Below are 24,902 nucleotides of genomic sequence, written 5' to 3' on the forward strand. Positions count from 1 at the left end.
ATAGTAGTTTTCAAATCATAATCTACGGAGAAGAACAGTGTTATCATTAATGGTCTACTTCTTCGTCTTACTTGACTAGCGAATTAAATTTAATACCTGCTGCGTCTAACGGATTCCGTGACCTGGGGCCACTTTTGGAATTCTACATACAAGCTTCATCACGAGATCAACAACTGGGTTACCGTGATAGTTATACTCTAACAAGCAGATCTTCTGTTGTCCACCTGCATCGGTATAATCGGAAATTCTTCGACCATTATGATCACTTTCGGCACGCATTTGAGCTTTGATAGAAATGACGAGGCATGTGGGGTTATTTTAATTTTGAATGATGTTTATGAAGACAGTTTGGAAGTGTTTTACAGAAATTTATGTATTGAACATTCTGTTTTATGAAATTAGTGGTTCTTAAAGAATGTAGAATTTGATTATATATGCTGATTTTTATTTAGATATGAACCAGGTTACGCATATTTGTGACAGAACCTGTTTTGGACCTTTATTTTTGAAATATATAAATAAAATGTATTTTATAGTGTTTCCCAAGACAGAATGGATAATTGTTTTTATACTTTAAGTAATCTATTTAAAAACTATTGTATATAAATGCTATCTCTTCTCGATCCAAGGTGATAAAATTATAACCAATTACACTTGAAGCAAAAATAAGCCTAACAAAAGTCTAATTACTCTTGCCAGCTCAGATACAGAGTGCTTTCTTAAAAATGGGACATAACTTAATGGAAGATTCCAGAGATCAAAATTTACAGAATTCGCTATCAAGCAAACATCTGACACATTGGAAATGAAAACACATTATCACTGCTATTCAAACATGCATGCGTATTTAAAAGAGATCACTACAGAAGTCATTTTAATGACACTTGTATTTTAATGCAGGTATTATATACTCGTATGCATATAATGTCCTTTATAATTTCTCTTAAATTTTTTCGATCTTAGTTCGATTTTATTTTGTTTTATATTAAAGTTACTAAGAATGTTGTGTACCAATTACAATTTCTTTTGGTGGCAGTGACGTTAAAAAATATGTTATTTATTTTAAAATATACCGAAAAAAGTATGTAGGTGATTGTTACTTAATACTGAGACTACCTACTATTTTAGAAATATTGCAATAATTCCTGCCCACATTATTAAGATTGATGTAGCCACAAATATTACAGAAGGTTATAGAGTTAATCATTTAATATCACGTTTTAATCTACTTAAAATGAAGTGTTTGTTTGTGTATTCAAACGTCCATTTGAATATTGTAGATTTTAACGCTTTGATTTATGGTGTGGTTATTATTATTTTTAACTTTAATTACTTAATTTTAACTACTGTTGCTTTTGGTTATTCTCAGTCTAAATTTTTCCATCCCCAAAGTGGGAAAACCTTAAATGAAATTTATTTTCATCAAAAAAATATTATTTTTTCAAAAATGTGAGCGAACAAACATTAATAGAGTATTAAAAACTTATTTATGGCCTAAAATATTGCATCTACTTCATAATGTTTATTATTATATTCATTGGAAGTGTTACGGAGTCATTCGATGATAATAATTGCCTATATGCAAGTCAACTGTTGTTCATCTTCATGCTCCAGCAATTGCAATACTTGCTCGTCTACCGGACTTCACCGTAATCATCCTTTTAATAAAACTAATTGTGCGCGTGGCTCTATTAACATCAGGAAGGTAACATAATTATCACTTACCGGACATCCGAGTGAAACAGGATACAAAGTGGTTATCTCTATTGTAAATACCACAAGATACATAATTGCAGGTGCTGCATTCAATGGTTTGTTTTTTTAGGAGCTGAAAACCAATTCTGTAATTTGATTAGTTGGATGGTTATAATAATAATATATCTCAAAACTCAAAACTTTTTGAAGGTCTTGGAAATAAAGAATAAAATACTGTTAGGTATTGGCAATGCAAAAATTAACTACACCTATTGTCTGTATATTTTCTTGAAATATAAAAAAACGTATCATTTGTTCGTATCAATGCATTTATTTCTTGTAACTTGAAAATTGAAAATTAATGTAATAGAAGCATTTTTATTTAAATTAAAATATAATACGCAGACAACTTTTCTATTAGCATCTGCTGCGAAGAAATTTTGTTAGTGAAGAAGTTAAAATTTAATTGTTCACAAAGATATTACACCAATTACATAATTATCAAATACTGTTTTCGCAAAATTGCTTCTTAAGCTTAGACACTGTTTGTTTCCTATTTAGTCCATGCCCATAGAATATCCCTTATATATCACTGAAATATATACAGTACGCGCCTAAAGTATGGAATAAATTCAGTAAAAACGAAACAAATTTTTTTTGGGAAAAATCCTCGAACAGGTCGATTTTTAATTTAAAATATACACATTTTAGCATCAAAGGCGATTTTCAACCGTCATTTGTTTTCGAGTAATGACGTCGTCGACATTTTTTTTAAATAGCAACCCCATATTTTTCTTCTTGATTCTGAAAGATCGTTTCATTGTCGATCCGACAGTATTACATAGGAAAGTTTTCGAGTAAATGATGATTGAATGTTAGAAAACCTAAATCAATGAAAATAAAGCAAAAACGTTATCAAACTTAGTTTTTCGAAATGCCTGAAGATTTTTATGGATCACGTAGGTGTAAATCTTTACAAAGTGTCATACCGACTTTCTAAGTATTGTAAGCGATATAAAAATTATTGTTGAAATTAAAGTATTATGGCACATTTAACTGTCACACAAAGAATTGAAATTTTAATTCTTATCTAATGCGGGGATAAGACTAGAAGGCAGCAGGAAGTTTGCGATTTATTTAATGAAAAACATCCAGATCGCCGTATCAGCCAATCAACAGTCAGTAAGATAGAATCTAAATTTAGAGAAACTGGCAATGTTGTAGATATTCGAAAACCTCGACGTCCAAGCGTTAGTGAAGATCACAAACAGAACATTTTGATAAGTATGGTAGATAATCCTTATAATACCTCGAGGTTGGTTGCATTAAACAACGAAATTAGACCACAGTGTATCCTGAGGTAGGAAAAATATCATCCCTATAAAATTCAACTTGTGCAGGAACTCAATGAAGACGATCCCGACCGCCGCTTACACTTTTGTAAAATTATGATGGATTTATATAAAGTAAATAGAGATTTACACCGGCAAATACTTTTTTCAGAAGCCACGTTTTGTCTCAATGGTACAGTGAACCGTCAAACTTGCAGGTATTGGAGTCGGGAAAATCCTCATTGGATGGCAGAGACACATACCCAACACCCATAGAAATTAAATGTGTGGGCTGGAATAGTCGACAACAGAATAGTAGGGCCTTTCTTCTTTGAAGGATACCCTTACAGGAGAAAGATATTTAGTTTTTACAAAATGACCTTGTTCCAGCGCATGCAGTAATTTTTCCTAACGATAATGACCCTGATATTCCTGATGACACCATATGGTTTCAGCAAAACGGTGCACATCCGCACTATGCGCGCCCTGTTCGAGATTTTCTGGACAATTGTTTTCCTAGGACGTGGATCGGCAGACGTGGACCGATGGAATGGCCCGCGAGATTCCCAGATTTTATACCCCTGGACTATTTCTTATGGGGCTACTTAAAATCCAAATTGTACGTTAATAGACCACATAATTTAGAAGAACTCCAAAATGGTATTATAGATGAAATACAAAGAGTTACCCCAAAAATAATTCATAATGTGCAAGAAGAATTTAGGTAGAAAACTTAATGAATTGTGTTTGCTTGACATAGGAATTGTTATTTTTTTAATGAATAAAATTTACGTTTTCTAACATTCAATCGTCATTTAATCGAAAACTTTCATATGTAAGATGGCAACATTTTAATACTGTCGGATCGACAATGAAACGATCTTTCAGAATCAAGAAAAAAAATAGGGTATTGATATTTAAAAATAAAATATCGATGACGTCGTTACTCGAAAAGAAATGACGGTTGAAAATCGCCTTTTATGCTAAAATATGTATTTTTTAAATTAAAAATCGACCTGTTCGAGGATTTTTCCCAAAATAAATTATTTCGTTTTTACTGAATTTTTTCCATAGTTTAAGCGCGTATTGTATATATATTTTTTAGATATTTCGAATACAGAAATTGTCATCCTGTGCCACGCCTTTACTTAACATTTGTAATTTTCTTGTACCCTAACAATAAAGTTGAATGTGTGTTTTATTTGGGCCACTTTGTTTGAAGAGAACTACAACATCCTGAATGAAATGTCTCCATTACTAAGATTAGACCACTAGATGCTTTCGGAACATCTGGCTTTTAATTCCCCTCCCCGACCGACTTCCGACTTACTATGTGTGATAAGAAGCGATTACAATATTTCAGAGCCGCTCACGTTTCTTGTTGGGAAAGAACTGCATCTGGAAGTATTTATCATCCGGCGGAGAAGCTGTTTCTCTCGCTGCAGATAAAGCCATCGAAATTTCTCTTTTACTCCGCCGACCGCTGCGTCCATAATTTACTTAATAGATGCCAATAAAAATTAGTGTACTAACGTAACATAAATTGTATGTGCTTATATTTATAGCAGTGTAATCCTAATCAAATAAGTACTTTGCTTAAATATGGACACTTTCCAAAATGTTCCCACAATTTTTTTTAATATCGATTCTTTTACTGTGGCTTAATAATTATTTTTCAGTAAACCTCACGTTGCTAACTTCACTTACAAACTTAATATTAGCACTTCTGTTCAATTTTTCAGGTGTTTTTTCGTCAAACAAAGGAATCAACTCTGTCGTCGTTCATTTATTATGTATTTCTCGATATCGTAGAACACGCTGTATGTCAAGAGCCCTTCGGTGGGATTTGGGTAAAACTTTAATTAATAATGCAACGATATCGATCTGCAGTTTTATACGAAGACATGTTGCTATGCCTTGACAAATAATATGCTCGGAAAATGGCAAGTCATCTCTCAAAACATGTTTTCATAAATTCATAACGATCAATTTATGGCTAAGGGAGCGAGTAAACAGCTCGGTATCGTGTGATACAAAGGAATTGTGGAATATGTCCTTTCAAACTCAAGCCAGACATTCACAGTGAGAGATATACGCCAAGTGCAATAAAATATTCATTCCTTGTAGTTGTTGTTTGATAAAAGAACGGGGGAAATTAATAGGCAATTAAATTACTTGGCTTGGACACCATCTGGATCCTACGAAACACTTTGTACACAAATGTCATGCATTATGATTAGTGCTAAGTAAATACGCTACAGGAAACTGGTTTCTTCTTGACAATGTTAATATTTATCTTGAGTGTATCATACATCCAATCAGCTATTTATGTCATACTGACGTTCTAACTAATAACTTCGAAGCCGGTCTATGTCTGGCGATTCTGCTGACTAATGACCTTAGCTGTTAACGGAACTGTAGTCCGCGGAGTAGTTATATCTCACAATATCAACTAACAGTTAAAAAGTGTTTGAATAATGCGTAAACAGTAGCAATTAATAAATATGGAAAACGAGCAGACTTTTACTTTCCATTGAAACATACAAAAATAGGCAAATAAAATATCTAGAGGCAAGCCGCCCACCCTTATATATTACATATTTTTCAACCTGCTTCACAATGAGATGCTGTGCGACAAAATTACAGCTGTGGGTTGACCTTAATTACATATGTGGCGATTAATGAGTCTTAATCTTAATCTTGTTTGTATAACGCGGCAGTCCAAATGTAGCAACTGGATCTCAAATGTGGGATGTAAATATGCAAGTCACTGCCCTCTAGAGATTTAAATGCTGTAAATATTTTTAATGAGACAAAGCTCGTATGTGCTTTTGTTGTTAGGATATTTAAATTAAAATATATGCAAGTATACTAGGGTAAGTCTAAGCCCAATTTAATTATACACGTACTGTTAGGCAAGATCTTAGGCATATTGAGATTAGAAATTCTTTGACCTGAAACAAACAAATTATAGAACTGTTTCCTACAAATTCTATTTGAACGGTCATTTCCATGGGTTTTTCTAGCAGTTTTTAAAGACTAGACGTAGAATTTGTATACTGTAAGTTTTTATAACAAGATAATTAAGAACAACAGACAAAAGTACGTACAATTCCTAGAATGGTCATTGCAGATATTTATTGCAGCTATAAACGTCTACCCAAGTTTATAACAGAATATGAAATTCTCATATTACAGAGATATGTTGGTTATGTTTCCGGTGATAATCTATTATAATCCAAACAGTTAATTTTGCCATTTAGTAATTCCACGGCTAATTATTTCAGCCATTGTAGATCTAACTTCTTGGACCAAGCAAGCGTATGGGGCATACCGTCGATAAATTTTCAGCTCCATACAAGGTGTTCGCGGTAGAACTGCCATATTCAATACGTAATAGAATAGAAAAAAATAAACACAAAAGTAAAACAAGTCCACTGTAATTCCACAAACTAAAAATATTAAAACTATTTAATTCGTAACAGAAAATCATTTTCGCTTGAACATTTCGTTCAGTTTTTGTTACAACATTTAAGAAAATCGTATTATTGAATACTGTATTCGAATAACGTTTACATTCCATGTTCATAGTAACATCTAATTCTATGCACTGTAAAAGTTGTTTTAATGACTCCATGTATACATATAATAGCATTTAATGGTTGAGCAAAGCGTATTTCTTGAAATGCGATGCCATTGTTTATTTGGAGCATTTAATCCTATTTCTACTGACTTGGTATGTAAATTGGAAATAAGGAAGAGGAATGAATGTTTATTTGTCGACTCTATTTAAATCTCACTGATTTAATGACAGATCGTTTCATTACAATACCTATAAAGAGAGACTATAGCTATAAAATTGACTGAAAATAAAAAACGAAGTATCGTTTTATATTTGGAGTAACCTGATGTTCGTAAAAGTGCAATTTAGAAAGTAGAAGTGACTTTGTTGTAAAAATCAATACGTCTGCTGAATTTTGCCGAGTAATTCTGCTTTGAGATCATACATGACGATATAGCTGTTCAAAGTACGCTTACTTTTCGAAATGTTTTTATTAGAAGAAAATGATTCAGATAGTTCCATTTTTTATGGTCTATAAGACATAGTTTTAAATCAAATAAGTAATATTTTAAATATTTCATTGTGCGATAAATCTGTCAACCAATAGCGAAGATCCTGGAGGAACATTTCTAAGATTTAAAAGATGTACCTTTTTTCTTAGAAACACCAACCGGAGTTAAATGCACTTAACTAATTCATAAAATACCCAGTGGTGTTGAAATTATAGGTTTTCAGTGAAGGTATATTTAAGAGGTTCGTATATCAACTCCAATTTTTTGATATATTTATTATGAACATTTTTTCTTATTTATTTACCGGATACTTACTTGAAACTCAGTCACTATCACCATTTTCTTACAGCAAGTAAATCAGTTTGACACATAATTTTCTGTAATGTGTCAAATGCACAACGAAGTGTTTATTTAAGTGTTTTCAAGCTGGGAAAATTTATGAGGGACAACATTCTTACTCATGCGAGAAGGAAAAAATAATAACTAAATTTCTTTTTCAATATTTCAGTTCCGTAACAGTCACCACCTCCAGAATTCACAGACCAAGCTGTTTCCTCATTTCTAACTGTTCCTATACCGACATTCAAGATGTCAGAAGAGGTCAGCGAAGAAGAAGTATCCCTGCCTGATCAGTTGCCCATAATAACGGAAAGTTGCTCCACAGAGTCGGACGAGCCACTACATAAGGTCCACTCGCTGAGAGGGTCAACAATTAAACAACGAAGATCCACAAAACTAAACGACGTTCTGAAGCCGAAACAGTCGATCATCCCCAGATATTTCACTTCAAGCAAAACGGCCACTGACAACATTGCCAGAGATTTCAAGAAGGAAATATCTCCTTTTGAATACCCCAGGGATATAGAGTTGTTTGCGCACGCAGTTATGACCAAAGCCTGGAGGGATGACAAGAGGATTCGGGAGTTGCAGAACAAGGTTCATAATAGACCGAACTATAGAGGCAGACAGAAGAGAGATTCGTTGAATCGACTTTATGTGGAGAAACCTGTTATAACAGAAGGGAAGACGGTGCTCAATATGGATCCAAATTATTACACTGTAGTTGGAGGCAAGTACAAGTGGTTGAATTGAAACTCCAGAAACTTTTTCCGTGCGTTTGCATCTTTGTCAGTTAATTATTTTGTAGTAGTATCATTTAATCAAGACTCTATTAAAGTAAGACATATATATCAAATTTCACCCTCAGTGGCTTTTATGGTTGACTTTAAACGTTTCAGGTAGGCCTATTCGTAACAAACTAGACATCAGGGAGTACATCCAAACAGTTAGGGAATCCCTGAGGACGAAAATTGTGACTGGTTTCAGAGAAGATGACATACTGCTGATAGACGAAGAGTTGAAGCTAGAACAAAAAGTAATAGACACTATAAGAGAAAACTTACAGCAATATATAAACATTTTCGAGCAATTTTTAATCATCGACCACAGGACGGCTATGAATCTTTTACAGCAGTCCGAAACATCGGCAACTGCGGGGTATGCTAAATACATGGAGCACAATGCAGTGGCTAAGAAATTTGCAAACCTGCACTCTTCCCTGTACAATGTGGAACAGAAATGGAAGCAGTGCAAAACTTACCAGAAATTTTTGTACGCCGTCAGTCCTCTGACGTGGAGGATGGAGCAGGACTGTCCGAAAAATAGAAGAACCAGTATTTACATGTTGCAGCAGAGACCTGGGGATGCGTCCGACATATATGCGAATTACCGATTGTCTCTCGCAGAAAGAGGCTTATCGTTGCAAGATATTATACAGGAATTCAGAGAGGAGATTGCTGGCGAAAAGGATGCGGCGTTATATTTTACTGAGCCGGAGCAGCTGCTGGATGTTCTTAAATTCATTGAAATGCAAAATCTCAACTCGTTACTTCACTCTGAAGGGCTGGCTGTGCCATTGGAGAACGTCAAGGAGGGCATGAAAACAGCGGTGACGTTATTCGATAACCAAATAAAAAAATTAGAAGAAATCATTGAACAGTTGGAAGGGGGTATATCGTAAGTATCACTGAGGGACTGGGATGTGGTCAAACAAAAGTTTCGTCTATGTCCTTCTTAGCAACGAAAAAGGACCCCGCACAAACCTTATGGAAAATGGCTTTCGGTCAAAATGGCTAAAATTGAAATATGATATAGCTCTCACCTTCCTGAGCAAAAGTTGTCGTGGGCCCAAAGCGATCCTATGTGTAGGTTTAAAGATATGTATAGAGCTTTGAAGCTAACGGTTTCATAGCACGGTGCTGATGAAGTGCAGGATAGGTGTATGTATATCTCCCTTTCTCCGTATATACAGGGTGAATCAGTTTTTTGAAAACAAACTTTAACAGGAGATAGAACACATGTTTCTAAAAAGAAAAGTTTCTATAAACATATGTCGTAGAAGGCTTCGTTTCCGAGATGGGGTGTTGAATACGAGTATAATTATTTTTTCCCGAATTTTCATTATAACATAAACGAATGCTTAGATTTTTTTCATGTTTCGGGGATAATGCCTATTAATTAAGGGGCATAAAACAAGCGATAAGAATGTTCAAAAACTTGCACAGTGGCGGAGTGGAGGGGGTGCTCAAACCCTTTCTTAAACGGAACTTCTACGCCAATGACTATTTTAAAAAAAAACTGTTATTTTCATTATCTACATACAGTTTAACAAAAATAATGTCCCTTCTTCTGTTTTTAAATTCCTGTGCGTTTCCGAGTTATTTTGATTTTTATTGTTTGATGTGATACTAAATTAATTTATTTATTATCAATTATGGGCTAAATATTTAATTCTTTCAACGAAACCTACCGAAATATAGTTTGTTAAGGATTCTAAAAAGCTGAAATCTCTTATTCTTTATCTCTTTCTAATGTAGTCAAAATAAATGTTTGTTATATCAAGCCATACTCAAATATAAGACTTTTATAAGTTGAAATCTGTTTAATACGCTAATTTTAACAATCCTTATATTTATTATGTGCTGCGTAAATACTAATGTACTGCAACTAAATTACAAAAAAAAAACATTGAATGAACATTGATGTTAATGTTTATGAAGAAATTTTTTGAATTTATAACAATACTTAATTAACAACTTCTTACAACTTTTTGGCAACTGCACAATAATGTATTGTATGTATGTAATGTAACAGATATCAACTTATAAAAGTCTTGTATTTGAGTATGGCTTGATATAATAAATATTTATTTTGACTACATTGGAAAGAGATAAAGAATAAGAGATTTCGGCGTTTTAAAATCCTTAACAAACCATATTTAGGTAGGTTTCGTTGAAAGAATTAATACCCCAGTCATTATAGACATGAAAGAGCCTGTTTCGGGAAAAAAATACTATTAGAAGTTTCTCTACGGAATATTGTTCGGAAACCTGTTATAAATAAAATATCAAAAAATCAACTCGAGGCTAGTTGGGAAACTTTGTTTTAACAGTGGTCAAAGTTATGGAAAAGTGGTTTTTTGACTCACGTAAAAAAGCTATTATTCATAGCGAAAAAAAGTTTATACAAAAAAGGTAGGTATTAAATAAGCCTATAAAATGAAAAAAGTCCGATTAAATTCCGATAATTTGTTTATGCACAAGAGCTCAAAAATGGTCGAAAATTGCCGTTTTTTTCAATTGCTAATAATTAATGCAATTTTCATCGCAGACACTTGTAATTCAGGATTTTTTAAGCTTTTTGCACCCTTAATAAGTGGTAAAAATTTCAGCCCAAAAACTTCATTAGCTTGGCGTTGGCGGAATTTGTTATCTAAGAAGATGCTATTTTCAATTCATTTTTCCCAAGCTCACAGGCGTTGTAGGGTTTCGATCATTAGTTGTTTTTGTACCTAAATAGTTGTATTGACATAGGCATTTACTGAGAATTTAGTTTTTCAAATTTAATTTGTTTAAAATTGACTGAAAAAATGTTAATATTTATTAAATTGTTAAGATAGGTAATTATTATAAAATAAAATAGTAACCTCTTTACTTTAGTTTTCTTCGAATTTAAAAAAAAATCGTTGTTGTAAGTTGATTAGAAGCTGAGATAATTTTTTTTATTTATTTAATCGCAGTGACCTTAATTATTAATATTAAGAGCCGAAATTTGGAGAGAGTATACATTAAGAGCTATATTTTCATGTCCTACATTAACATTAAGGTGAATTCAACTATTTAATTTCGAAAAAGAAGATAGCGGCGATGCGTTCTATTACTTGGTCTAGCGAACGAGTGGGGAAGGCGAGGCTTAGCATGCGCGCTTAACGATGTAATAAATATTAACATTTTTTCAGTCATTTTTAAACAAATTAAATTTGAAAAATTAAATTATCAGTAAATGCATATGTCAATACAACTATTTAGGTACAAAAACAACTAATGATCGAAACCCTACAACGCCTGTGAGCTTGGGAAAAATGAATTGAAAATAGCATCTTCTTAGATAACAAATTCCGCCAACGCCAAGCTAATGAAGTTTTTGGGCTGAAATTTTTACCACTTATTAAGGGTGCAAAAAGCTTAAAAAATCCTGAATTACAAGTGTCTGCGATGAAAATTGCATTAATTATTAGCAATTGAAAAAAGCGGACAATTTCGACCATTTTTGAGCTCTTGCGCATAAACAAATTATCGGAATTTAATCGGACTTGTCTTATTTTACAGATTTATTTAATACCTACCTTTTTTGTATAAACCTTTTTTTCTCTATGAATAACAGTTTTTTTACGCCAGTCAAAAAACAACTTTCCCATGATTTTGACCATTGTTTTAACTAAGTTTCCCAACTAGTCTCGAGTTGATTTTTTGATATTTTGTTTATAACATGTTTCTGAACAATATTCCGCAGAGAAACTTCTAATAGTATTTTTCTCCTGAAAAAAGCTATAATGGTTGTCCTATAAATATTTAGCCGATAATTGATAATAAATAAATTACTTAATTTAGTACCACAACAAACACTAAAAATCAAAATATCTCGGAAACGCACAGGAATTTCGAGACAGAAGAATGGACATTATTTTTGTTAAACTATATGTAGATAATGAAAATAACAGTTTTTTTTAAAATAGTCATTGGCGTAGAAGTTCTGTTTAAGAAAGAGGTTGAGCACACTCCGCCACTGTGCAAGTTTTTGAACATTTTTATCGCTTGTTTTATGCCCTTAATTAATAGACATTATCTTCCAAACATGAAAAAATCTAAGCATTCGTTTATAAGTTATAATGAATATTTGAGGAAAAAAAATATATTCAACACCCCGTATCTCGGAAACGAAGCCTTCTACGACATATGTTTATAGGAACTTTTCTTTTTAAAAAACACATAGGATCGCCTTGGGCCCATGATAACTTTTGCTTAGGAAGGTGAGAGCTACATCATATTTAAATTTCAGCCATTTTGATCGAAAGCCATTTTCCATAAAGTTTGTGCGGGGTCCTTTATTTTTTAACAAATTCGCGGAAATATAAAAAAAATTTAATTAATTATTAATGTCTTAGATGGGAGGAACAACGCGTAATATACCTCGAGGAACTTGCAGTGAAGCTAATCAAAACGGAGTTGAAAAACGTGATTATAGACGAAAGTATTCTTAATTTGCACGTTTTTGTTGAGGATATCTATGAAGCTATATTGGGACCGAATGACGCAAACCTCAGCCTCTGGGAAATGATGAAGGCCGTTGAGGAAAGCTATAGACATGAACTGCTCTTGATGGACAAGGTAGCACAATGTTACTTGAACCAGTACAACTTAGTCCAAATCCAAATAGTAATTCTTTATTTTAAATGTATCCTGTTGTTCTGAAGTTAAAATAAATACACATAAAACTGAAATTACAGGTGCCTAGCGTACAAGTTGCGCAGCTGGAAGGCAGCTACTATAAAGAAGAAATGTTGGTGATGAAATTGGCGGAAAGGGCTAGCAAACAACACGACGAATTGGAGAAAATCACTGTGAACTTGAACAAGGCTTACACGCCTCCAGCAGGAACTGCTTTTATAAGAAGTAATAGTCTTTTTCTTTCACGAAGCCGCAGATAATACAGGGTGTAACTAAATAAGTGTAAAACATTTAAGGGGGTGATTCCTCATCGAAAAAAAGATAGGATCTTTCATATAAAGAAACTTCATTGGAGCATCCCTTGTTAAGATACAGCCCCTTAAAGGGGGTACATAAAATTTGTTTAACAATTTTTTTCACAAGCACTAAACAAGTTACAATATTGAAATTAACCTGACATTTTCTACTACCAAAAAGACACTTAGCCAGTAATTTATTTGGTTTACCCCATGGTAGTAAGGGGTGGAAAACGCAACCCCTAAAATTTATTTCCAACGTAATTTTTTGTCTTATTATTTTTTTACCATTTAAAAAATTATTTCCGATAGCCTGTTTCATTCTAAAAAAAAATGTCTCTTGAATTTTTTGCCCAAATTAAACCAGTTCGCAGTAAAAAATTATTTTACGAACAACTACAGAGATACATCGTCATAAATGCGGACTGGATTTACTGTTATTTTGTAGTTACTACCTGCATTAAATGATTAAAGGGGAATAATCAAAACTAATTTAATAATAACAAAACATACAACATGTAGAAATCATAGTAAATGTTCAATATGTCTACCTTCAGACATTACGCATGCGTCTAGACGTCGGCGCATTGAGCCACGTATTCGCTCAAATATTCCTGGAGTCTCTCTAATTACCCTGCACGCATCGATAATGCGGTTTCTTAAGTCCTCTACATCGCGAACAGGAGTACGATAAACCAAATGCTGCAAATGGCCCCAAGTAGACAAATCCAGAGGATTGAGATCCGGGGATCGAGCGGGCCAATTCTGTGGTCCTCCTCGACCTATCCACTGATTTGCATATGTTTCAGTTAAATGCTGACGTGCTACTTGACTAAAATGGGCGGGAGCCCCATCATGCATAAAAACCATATCCCTTCTGACGCCCAAAGGAACTTCCTCCAGCAGTACGGGGGGATGCACTTTTCTTAAAAATTGAACGTATGCCTCACCATTTAATCGAGGAGGTAGAAAATGAGGCCCAATTAAATAATCCCCAATAACTCCGACCCACACCTTAAGAGAAAACTGTTCTTGATGGTTAGTTTCGACAATAGCGTGATGGTTTTCATCAGCCCATATGTGGTAATTATGAAAATTAATAATCTTGTCCCGAGAAAAACTACATTCGTCTGTGAATTCGATCGTCTTCAGAAAGTCACGATTTCTTCTAATCATTTCCAGCATCCAATTGCAAAATTCAAGACGGTTCGGAAAGTCTCGCGGTAACAGTGCCTGTACTCGTTGCAGATGGTAAGGGTATAAGAGATGTTCCTTTAAAATTCGAAATACCGTCATATGATCAACATTTAGCTGGAAAGCAATCTTTCTAGTACTGGTAGTAGGTTGTTCTTCTATCAAATTAAGTACTGCTGCCTCAAGCTGTGGTGTTCTTACTTCTCGATGGCGACCACAATCCTGCGTTCTTTTGTTGAATGAACCATATTCACGTAATCGTTGATGAAGTCAGACAAATATTCTATGTGAAGGATGCTGCCGTTGAGGATACATTTCAGCATATCTTGTAGAAGCTTCTAACCCATTCCCCTGCGACAGACCGTAAACGTAATGCATATCAGCCATTTCCTCATTTGTGTATGCCATTTTAATAACAAGTGAATTATTAAAGTAACAAATTAAGAACAGAACAATACACAATTAGTATTACTTCAATTTCAAAAATTTACAAACTGACAGCTTGATTCCAATTTAATTGTCAGTATCGCTAATGGCGGCCTACTAGATAAATTAGTTTCGTATTTTCGTTTTATGGCGATATGTATCTTGTTCGTAAAATAATTTTTTGCTGCGAACTGGTTTAATTTGGGCAAAAAATTCAAGAGACATTTTTTTTTAGAATGAAACAGGCTATCGGAAATAAATTTTTAAATGGTAAAAAAATAATAAGACAAAAAATTACGTTGGAAATAAATTTTAGGGGTTGCGTTTTCCACCCCTTACAACCATGGGGTAAACCAAATAAATTACTGGCTAAGTGTCTTTTTGGTAGTAGAAAATGTCAGGTTAATTTCAATATTGTAACAAAAAAATTGTTAAACAAATAAATTGTTAAACAAATTTTATGTACCCCCTTTACGGGGCTGTATCTTAACAAGGGATGCTCCAATGAAGTTTCTTTATATGAAAGATCCTATCTTTTTTTCGATGAGCGTTTTACACTTATTTAGTTACACCCTGTATAGTGGTAGTAGAATAAAATAGTTAAATACGATTTTAATTCTATTCGTCTTCGTTTTACATTGAACTGAACAGTTAAAGCCAGATACAAAGTCTATAATGAAACTGAAACGGGAAGAGACAAAAACAAATCGAAAATCAAGAATGGAAAATTTTCAGATTGTTTTTCTTTGTTGAGTTATTCAAAAAACTAAAGTAGTGAAAATCCAATTTTTTCGTCCCAAAACTGAGGTATATGCTTATGGGGACCAAGACAAATAATTTATAACCAACAGTAGGTAAGTATAGTTTCCGATTATCGGTTGTACCTGGGTGTAAAGAATAATTTTAACCCGAAAAGGACAGAGAAAACATTTTAATAATAAAACAATTTTATAAAATGGAGAGGAAAAAAACCATAACGTCCTTAAATAAATAGAAAATGTTTTTACAAAAGGTGCTCAAATAAGTTGCCTTCTACTCTAAGACAAAGATAGGCATGATTCAACATTGAAGCTTGAACCCTTTGTAGCATCTGTTGGTCTATTAATGCTACAGGAGCGTGTATACAGGCTACTACATTTTCTGGATTTACACAGGTTTGCTGTAAATATTTTCTTTTAAATAACCCCAAAAAATCTAGGGGATTCAGATCTAACGACCTAAGAGGCCATGCTATGGATCCACCTCTTCTAATTCATCTGTCTGGGAAGTTTTGATTCAGATAATTTCATACTCACAAACCATAATGTGATGGAGCTCCATCATGTTGAAACCAATAATTTAGTCTAACTGCAAACGGAACGTCATCCAGCAATGGCAATAGTAAGTTTTCATTTAAAAACATACAGTTGCAGTAAATATCGCTGTGAACTACATAATTATTTAATAACCCAGCCCAAATGTTTATTTCTAGTTTTTTAAAATAATTTTTTGGAATAACTCAACAAAGAAAAACAATCTTAAAATTTTCCATTCTTGATTTTCGATTTGTTTTTGTCCCCTTAATCAAAACCCAGAAGGACGGGCGTCACTTTTGGGACACCCTGTATTTATGACCTTGACGACACTAATCAAATCAACACTAGAGTAATACTATAGTATAGTGACAGTTAATAAGTAACAAAATCAATTTAATTTTTAGGGCCTAAGAACAGAAGCCCCCCACTAAAACAGCCCCTCAAGGAAGAGGAACCACCCCTTCATTTAACTGCAGAAGAAGGAGAATTCCTTGAATTTTTTACAGAGTTCTGTGAATATACAGATAATCCTGGCAACTACGGAATTCAACGCTTTTCACAAGATGCGACAAATAATAAAACAAAAAAGCTCGCGGAGGAAGCAGCTAAAAATGTGACTTTTGAGTGAGTTAACCAATCAGATACACATTGTAACCAAATAATTTAAATAAAATTGATATAACTAAATGCCCATTTAAGTACTTTTTTAATAAATCATACACGCTGCTACATTTCAGGAATTTATCGAGTTTAGTTTCAACAGTTCATTATTAATAAGCAACATAGTAAATAACATATTAGTCCAGTCATTGAAACCCGGTCGATAGCCGCACGGTTTAAGGCGTCAGTACTTCGATGTGTCGATCTGCCCGGGTTTCGAATCCCGCGGCCGGTAGACTGTAGAGTAGCTATACTTGTACGGAGGATTGGCACTCTATGTGTAGGTATGGTAGGGTGGAAGAATGTTGGCTTGGGTCAATGTGAGAGATTGACACCGGTTGGCATTTGACCAATCCCCTAATTAATGAAGTTTTCCAGGTTTCCCTCATTCCTGCACTGAATGGTGGTTAGCGCCTACCAACATAACTCGTTCCTGGACGCAAATGCGGCCTGAGTAATAATAATATGCCGCCTCCTCTCTCGCACAAGTCTCCGACTTCTGGGCTAATTTTCGTAGTTAGAATGAGGAGTAGAGATATTATTATTATTATTGAAGGCAAAATACGGCGTTACTGTATAATTTTCCCAAACAGCACCGATTTGCACCAAAATTTGGATTTACGTTCTACTTACCCTCTACTTCAAAGTTGACACAGTGCCGGGGGTTCCTTTTTATTTTTTTAGGGGTGAAAACTACCCCTATTCGAAAATAATTATAGAGTTGTAGATTCGAGCGTGTAATATGTTGAAATCATCTTTAAATAAATAATTATGATGAAAAACCACCCCCTATTACAGTAATCATTAATCATTAAAAAATAATGTTGAAAAATATTATTCAGCAACTTGGAATAATTTAATCATATAGTGACATTAAATTAAAATTTCTTTACTGTTTCAGTTTTTTATTATTTATTTATAAGATTCAACCCTTATAAAAACCTTGCAAAAAAATCGAACAATTATAGTTAAAAATTTTTGGTTCAAAATATAATACAATCTTTTTATTATTTAAAATGTAATGTATTTATTTTATCAAACCTTAAAAAAAACCCTGCTGATTAAAATTTGCAATCAAAAATAGGGAAAATAAGAATTATATTTTTATATGGATTTTAATTTTTTTATTTTTATAACGAAACTTTTTTTTATTGCAAAAGTTTTTAGGTAAAAAACTTACATCTTCACTCGCGAATAAGTCGAAAAGTATTGACGTTCAGAACAAATTTTATAGAACGAAAGTTGTTTAGAATTAGTCAATATATCCATTCCCGGAGTTATTTTCAACGAAACATTTTTCACCCCCAGGGTAAAAGCAACACCCGGTGCAAGGTCAACTTTGAAGTAGAGGGTAAATAGAACCTAAATCCAAATTTTTATGAAAATCGGTGTTGTTTGGCAAAATTATAAGGGAAAATGGTCAATTGACTGGACTATATGCAGGAAGTTGACTTCTGAACTGCAAACATCGTCGCTTCGCGATTAAACAGTTTACCATGGTGATATGGATAAAACTCCCGCTGTTCTATTTTCAGTAGGCGGCACTCGCGCTGTGACGTCTGTAATGTCTGAGCAATTCTCTTCAGAATACCCCGTCCTTTCAACATCTACTCCACCAGATCAACTTCCTATAAAAGATGAGAGTTCAGTCATACCACAGAATGACCCACCACCACTGGTACCGTGGAAAGCCGTAGTGAAACATAAGAAACCTATAAAGCAGATACTGAAAACCAAACATCCCGTGAAAAAGAGGTATTTGACCGCTGGCGTGGCAGTGAATGAAAAAAATGCCAGACATTTGGAAAAAGAACGGTCGCCGTTTTCCTATCCCAAAGACATGGAGATATTTGCTCATAGTGTTATGACTAAGGCATGGAGAAACGACAGAAGAATTGAAGAGTTGCAAGATAAATACTTCAATAGGACCAGCTACAAGGAAAAACAGAAGTTGGACTTGCTGAAGCGACTGTACGTGGAGGAAACTCCTGCGGAGGGCATGAGAACTGTTACTGATATTAACCCGAACTATTTCAAAATAATTCAGGGTAAGTTCTATTAGTAACCATAGTAATCTATCTTTACGTTTATTAGGATATTTCAATCATCAAAATAATAATAATAATAATAATTAGATAAATATTTACAAAATATGTCTATGGCATCTATTTACTGCAGGTAGACCCATTCCAGAGAAGCTAGACATAAGGGAATACATCGAAACAGTTCGAGACTCTCTGCGGACAAAAATTGTAATTGGGTACCGCGAAGACGACATAGCACTGATAGATGAAACACTACTACTGGAACAAACCATAATAGACGTCGTCAAAGAAAATTTACAATCTTATGTAGACACATTCGAAAACTTCTTGCTCGAAGACCATTCCTCTGCGATGAGGCTTTTGCGAGAATCGGACGAGGTGTCCAAAATCACATTCAACAAGTACCTCGAGCACAACGCAGTTGCCCAAAAGCATGCCGCCCTAAACTCTTCATTATTTAATGTAGAGGACAAATGGAGGATGTGCAAAACTTACCAGAAATTCTTGTACGCCGTCAGCCCCTTGTCGTGGAAAACGGAGCAGAAATTGAGCCAACGTAGGACCAGCATCTATAAGCCGCAGGACCCTACTGACGAATTCATGGCTGGGCTCTACCGAAAGTCAATTTTAACAAAGGGAATCTCTCTGCAGGACATTGTAGATGAGTTTATGGAAGAGACTGTTGATGACGCGCCTCCGCTGCTCTATTTTACTAAGCCTGAGGAGCTCATGGACGTTTTCAGGTTCATGGAAATGCAGAATCTGAATTCCTTGTTACACACCGAACAGTTGGCTCGGCCATTGGAGGGCATAAAGGATAATATGAAGTCAGCTGTGAAAGCATTCGATAAGGAAATCAAGAACTTGCAAGAAATTGTTGACGTTTTGGAGGGAGGGATATTGTAAGTATCATTTCACTGAAGCCACTATTGATGAATCTACGATTAAACGATTAATAACAGTTAGGATAAGCAAAATGCCAGTTTTTGGTTGTTGCTTTTTGTGCGAATTTATACTGTCCAAATGTATTTTTTGTAAAGTTTGGTTTATCGCTTTACAAAAGTAGATATTTTAAAGAAGTAGATGTCGCTTAGCTATTTAATAAACTTGCAATATCTCGTAAACCAATTCTTAGAAAGAGCCATGATAATAATAATCCTCTTTTCTTGGTTTTAACTATTTTTTACAAATGTAGGGCATATTTTTATAAGCTTTTTGGGAATACTCAATACTGTATAGTTCTAGTTTCAAGATATAGAAATCTGTGTAATAATAATACCCTAAGACATGCCTATGTACCAACTAATTCCTTGTTGGATGAATTTAGGTGGGAAGAAAACCGCGTCAAATATCTGGAGGAACTTGCAACAAATCTCATCGAAAACGAATTCAAGAACCTAATAGTAGAAGAGGATGTTCTCAACTTGCAAGTGATAGTCGAGGATGTTTATGAGAATAGAATAGGTCCAAATGATGCAAACATCAACATTGTAGAAATGATGAAAGCGGTCGAGGAGTTATACAGACGGGAACTGCTCTTCTTCGATATGGTATATAATTTGTATAATTGTTTACTATATTACTTCTTGTTGGTGTTAAGATAAAATAATTTTACAAATTATTGGTACACATTTCATCCAGCTACGTCTTTATAAAAGAACTTAAGTAATGAGATGTGTACAAACAAATATCCAGTTTGATTGTTGCTGCCGTAAGAAATAATTTTTGTAGATACCTAGTAAAGAACTGGCATCATTGGAAGGCTCTTACTATGAGGAAGAGATTATGATGATGAGATTGGCGGAAAGAGCAGCTAAACAGTATGATGAATTGGAAAGAATTACGAATAACATAAGAAGAGCATATGATCCTCCAGAGCAAAGAAGAACGCAAAGAGGTAAGGTTTTAAATGAAGATAGGATGTAAACAAAATTAGGAAATAAATAGTGGTTTCTTATCGCCTTTGAATTTTGATCAATAAATTTTTCAGAACTGAAAAAGCGGACTCCTCCAGTAAACCCCCCAAAGAGAGTACAACCGCCTCCACGCTCTTTGACTGAAAGGGAAAAGGATTATCTGGAATATTTCACCCAGTTCTGTTTTTTCAAGGACGATCCTAAGGAGTATGGAATAGACACATCTTCAGATTCAGTAGAGAAGAAGCTATCGATAATACCTAAAAAGTCGTCTTTGGAAAATAGTTTGGAGGATACCTAGATGCTATTTAAAAAAAAATATATTTTAATTTATATTTTTTTTTGTAGGTTTATATGTACTTTATTTATATTTATGTTCATTTTTTTAAATAAAATATAGAACTAACTCCAGATTATTTTATTTGCTGCATAAAACTAATGAAAATATAGCTACATGAATATAATAATATAGATTTGTTTTATTTGTACATTACTATCACCAGCAAAATTACATTTTTGACATTTTGCTTAATGAAGTTTGGTGAATTACATGATAGTCATTGCTTTATATTGTTTCTTTATTGTCTGCCTATCTGTTTATATAATGAGGGCGGCTTTTTGATAAACGAGTAGAATAATTCTTGATTTTTATAACGGCTATCAATTATTATTATCTTCTAACACATCTCATATTCAACAAGCTACTAATTATCTAATAAATAATATGCCATTATTATGAAATTAATCTGTTGTACTGTTATTTAAATAGGTTCCGTTCAGGAAGATTATTTGTGATAAACAGTTCATTTTTACAGTAAATTTTCCAACAACTACAACTTTAAGCTGACTTACAAACTTTGGTGCTCTTTGACTAAAATTAACATAAACGTACTAGGAATCAATGAAGCATTTTGAAAATGATTTGTTGATGTTACTTTATCATAGTGACCTCGACAAAAATTATCTTGACCCCATAAGTGACGGTAAATTGAAAAACTGTAATAAAGAAGGTTTTCGAGAAAATTGAATTTTTTTTTATTACAATGTAACAATACTGAACAAGAAAAACTAATCAAAGAACGTTGTGATGTTCATCTTCAGACGTGAAAAAATATTGTTACAGATCTGTAACGAGTTACAAATACTTGTATAGTAAGCAAAAAAGAAAAAATTGTAAACAAACAATATTTGTAAATAGTAATAATAACAGTGCTTATATTCTCACAGCGTTTAATTAGAGTCATCTGACTCTTCTAGATAGGATTATGTGTATTCCGTTGAGATGCTGTCATAAACCCTGATAGATAGTCGTTCCTTAGAGGTTAACGATCAGTACAACAAACAATAGACCGATTTCGTAACATGTTTAACCGTTATACATTGGACATGCAACAGTTTGGTCATTCAATCCATACATTATTCATAATAAAAGATACATTTACAATTGAATGAAATTTACAACACTTTTCTCATTCAAATATATCCTCGCTAGTCGTATATTTCGAATAATGTACACTAGCTATCGATTCAAATTTATATGGATAGGTATTTATGTTCTTCGGAGCCATTCAACGATCACTTGTTATGAAATATGTGTGTTTCTGTCTGATGTATATTACGATCACAAATTGAACTCTGTATATGATACACATATGTATTTTCCGAAAGGATGGAGGAAAGTAAGATGTTTTTTTTATATTCACTGTTACAACTATTCAGTTGTCAAATATTGTTTGAAAACTTAAGTATTATTTATTACAATGTTTTTCTTAATTCTAAAGGGTTGACGTTTGAACGCACCCTAGGCTCGGTCCGTAGAGGTCCTATAGTGCTCTTTCTGTTGAATTATGAAATTTTGCCTCTTCGAAAAACTCATTTTGTGATGGTGGCTACCTCGAAAGGGTTATTGACATGTAACTAAGTTTAATGATTTATGGTGTTATGATACATCAGTCCGAATTTCGTACTATTTGGGAATGGGGAACTTTGAGAAAATTTTGAAACATCGTTGAAATTTGGTGGGATTTGGTCCTCGTGAATGGTTTTGGAATTATTCTTGAACTGAATTGGAAACTGGATTTTCAGTATTTGACTACGACAGTACAGTTCATACATAACCTCAATGATTAAAAATTGGGCTCGAAACAAATATTAATAATCAAAACTGAATTTAATTATTACAATACAAAATTGGACTGTGTAATATATTAAGTCTCAGTACCTATGTTGAGAGATACCAATAAAACCAATCTAACTAAATTGATGTAACCACTCTAGTTTGAAGAGGAATATTGTAGACTGTTTTATTTAAAACGAATTCATGTAATTCAAACAGGTTCGCATTGATATATGAAAAAAAATAGTGTATTGTTGTTTAAATGGAAATAGAACCAACAACCTATTATTTAGGTAAAGATGGCAATCTAAAAATCAATTACGTTTTTTGCTATTTGCTTATTTGGAAACAGAGCAGGTCTTGAATAAAAAATTGTATCAATTTACAATTCCATTTGAAAACTGCTTACTTTTACATGAACTTTTGTTCATTTTCTACGATACAAGAGACGTTTGTGTTGTGAAACCTACAACTTAATCCCTCTCTTGGCACACATCGACGAGCAAGCCTTTATTAGCACTACACACAATGGAGCTGCTTCTCGGGGGTGTAGTTCGTGCTGGAAAATTCTATTCGTATTTGAGTAGGGTTTAGATACTGGTATGCAGTGCAAATAAACGTTTGTTTTTGCAACAGAGGCGTTTGTAGTTATTAGAAATAGTATCTGTAAGATCTGTTCTGTCGGTATGTGGTTCAATTTTAGAAGTTACGTTCATATTATTTATACGAAAATTTAATATTATATCCATCACCTGAACTTTAATTTCCTTCTCCTTCTTTCCTACATTTCCTAAAGTAAATTAATTTTATTCAGTTATAGATAGGTACGTATTTTTTGGATGGTAGGCAGATTAATATATAAATGTTAGATTCTTAGGGGCGCCATAAGTATATTTTTAATGGTCTCTTGAATTACGTTAATTTTAATTGATTTACGGTTATTATTTACGGCTAGTCCTATCAAAATGTATATAAAAAACTTGTAACTACTATTTTTTTTTGTGAAAATGAAATGAAAAATGTTCTTGCTCATATCAGGTATTTTTTAGCGATGATAATGTTATTTATATTTTACATACTGAAAACTATTACTTTTTTTACATACTGATAACTTTAGGAAAAAAATGATATTTGATTTTCTACTTAGAACTTAAGGTTTGTCATAGTATTGCTGGCATAATGCCAAAGGGTTTCAGTAGGTTAAAAATTATAATAACAAATTAAGAAAAGGTGTATTTTCTTTTAAATTATTTGGAGAGGTTTCTGTATTATTCAGTGCCATACTTAGGGCTCTAAAAATTCATAAGAACATGTTTTTAAATTTGTTTAAAAAGTATAATCAAAATTATCATTAACATACAATGCAAAACATTTTAAAGTATAAATGGTTGTTATTACACTACACGTACATTATAAAAAAGTTATGAATTTTGCAACTTTAGTGATTAGATCGTATCTAGGTGTGAGTAAATCTAATCAACAATAGTATGAGACTGTCCTATTTATTCACAGACATTTATCGATACTTCTAGGCATATCTATTTAAATAAGTATGATTGATGGTTTCGGCATAATTGATTTGTTAATAGATATTACGTAAATAATTCACTTTAGATATTGCGCTGACATACTTAATTTTTATAAATTAAGGTATGTGTATCAAAGTAAGAAACGTTCCTATAACTAACTACATATATTACAGTTTTATCAAGTAACGTTTCGCTAAAAAATAGAGATATGATGCACTTTTCTATTCAATCAAAGGTAGAGGCAAATAATAAACAACCATTACTTTAACATATTTTTCTATTTAAATAAAGCAAGATGTTTTAAAAAGCAATAAGGTCTTTGTTCAGTTCAGCATAACATTTCCTAACATAAATTTCAGAACATGTGCACGATAAGACAAGTGTTCTAGTAAAAAGCGATTTGTTTTTAGATGATACTTATTAATTCAAATTACTTTAAAGTATTTTCCTCTTCGAATATGACTAAATTTCATAGTCTGCTAATGGAAAAACTCACCCAAGGTTTTGATCCATAACCAACATTCAAATATCTCGAATGA

The 24,902-nt window shown here is 33.3% G+C and overlaps 2 protein-coding genes across 2 annotated transcripts; both read left to right on the top strand.

Moving 5' to 3' along the window:
* Positions 1–7,688: 7,688 nt before the first annotated feature.
* Positions 7,689–16,725, top strand: LOC108913247 (cilia- and flagella-associated protein 100-like). The gene is made up of 5 exons (XM_023454482.1): positions 7,689–8,173; positions 8,343–9,116; positions 12,604–12,826; positions 12,946–13,111; positions 16,502–16,725. Exons 1-5 carry the CDS (start codon positions 7,689–7,691, stop codon positions 16,723–16,725), a joined length of 1,872 nt encoding a protein of 623 aa, XP_023310250.1.
* A 1,536-nt stretch (positions 16,726–18,261) lies between these two features.
* On the top strand, positions 18,262–21,019 carry LOC108913248 (coiled-coil domain-containing protein 38). Its single transcript, XM_018718770.1, has 5 exons — positions 18,262–18,805; positions 18,936–19,704; positions 20,130–20,352; positions 20,534–20,699; positions 20,793–21,019. The coding sequence occupies exons 1-5, from the start codon at positions 18,262–18,264 to the stop codon at positions 21,017–21,019; spliced, it is 1,929 nt and encodes a 642-aa protein (XP_018574286.1).
* The last annotated feature ends 3,883 nt before the right edge of the window (positions 21,020–24,902 follow it).

The sequence above is a fragment of the Anoplophora glabripennis genome, unplaced genomic scaffold (assembly GCF_000390285.2).
Source record: "Anoplophora glabripennis isolate ALB-LARVAE unplaced genomic scaffold, Agla_2.0 scaffold333, whole genome shotgun sequence".
NCBI classification, from domain to species: Eukaryota; Metazoa; Arthropoda; class Insecta; order Coleoptera; family Cerambycidae; genus Anoplophora; species Anoplophora glabripennis.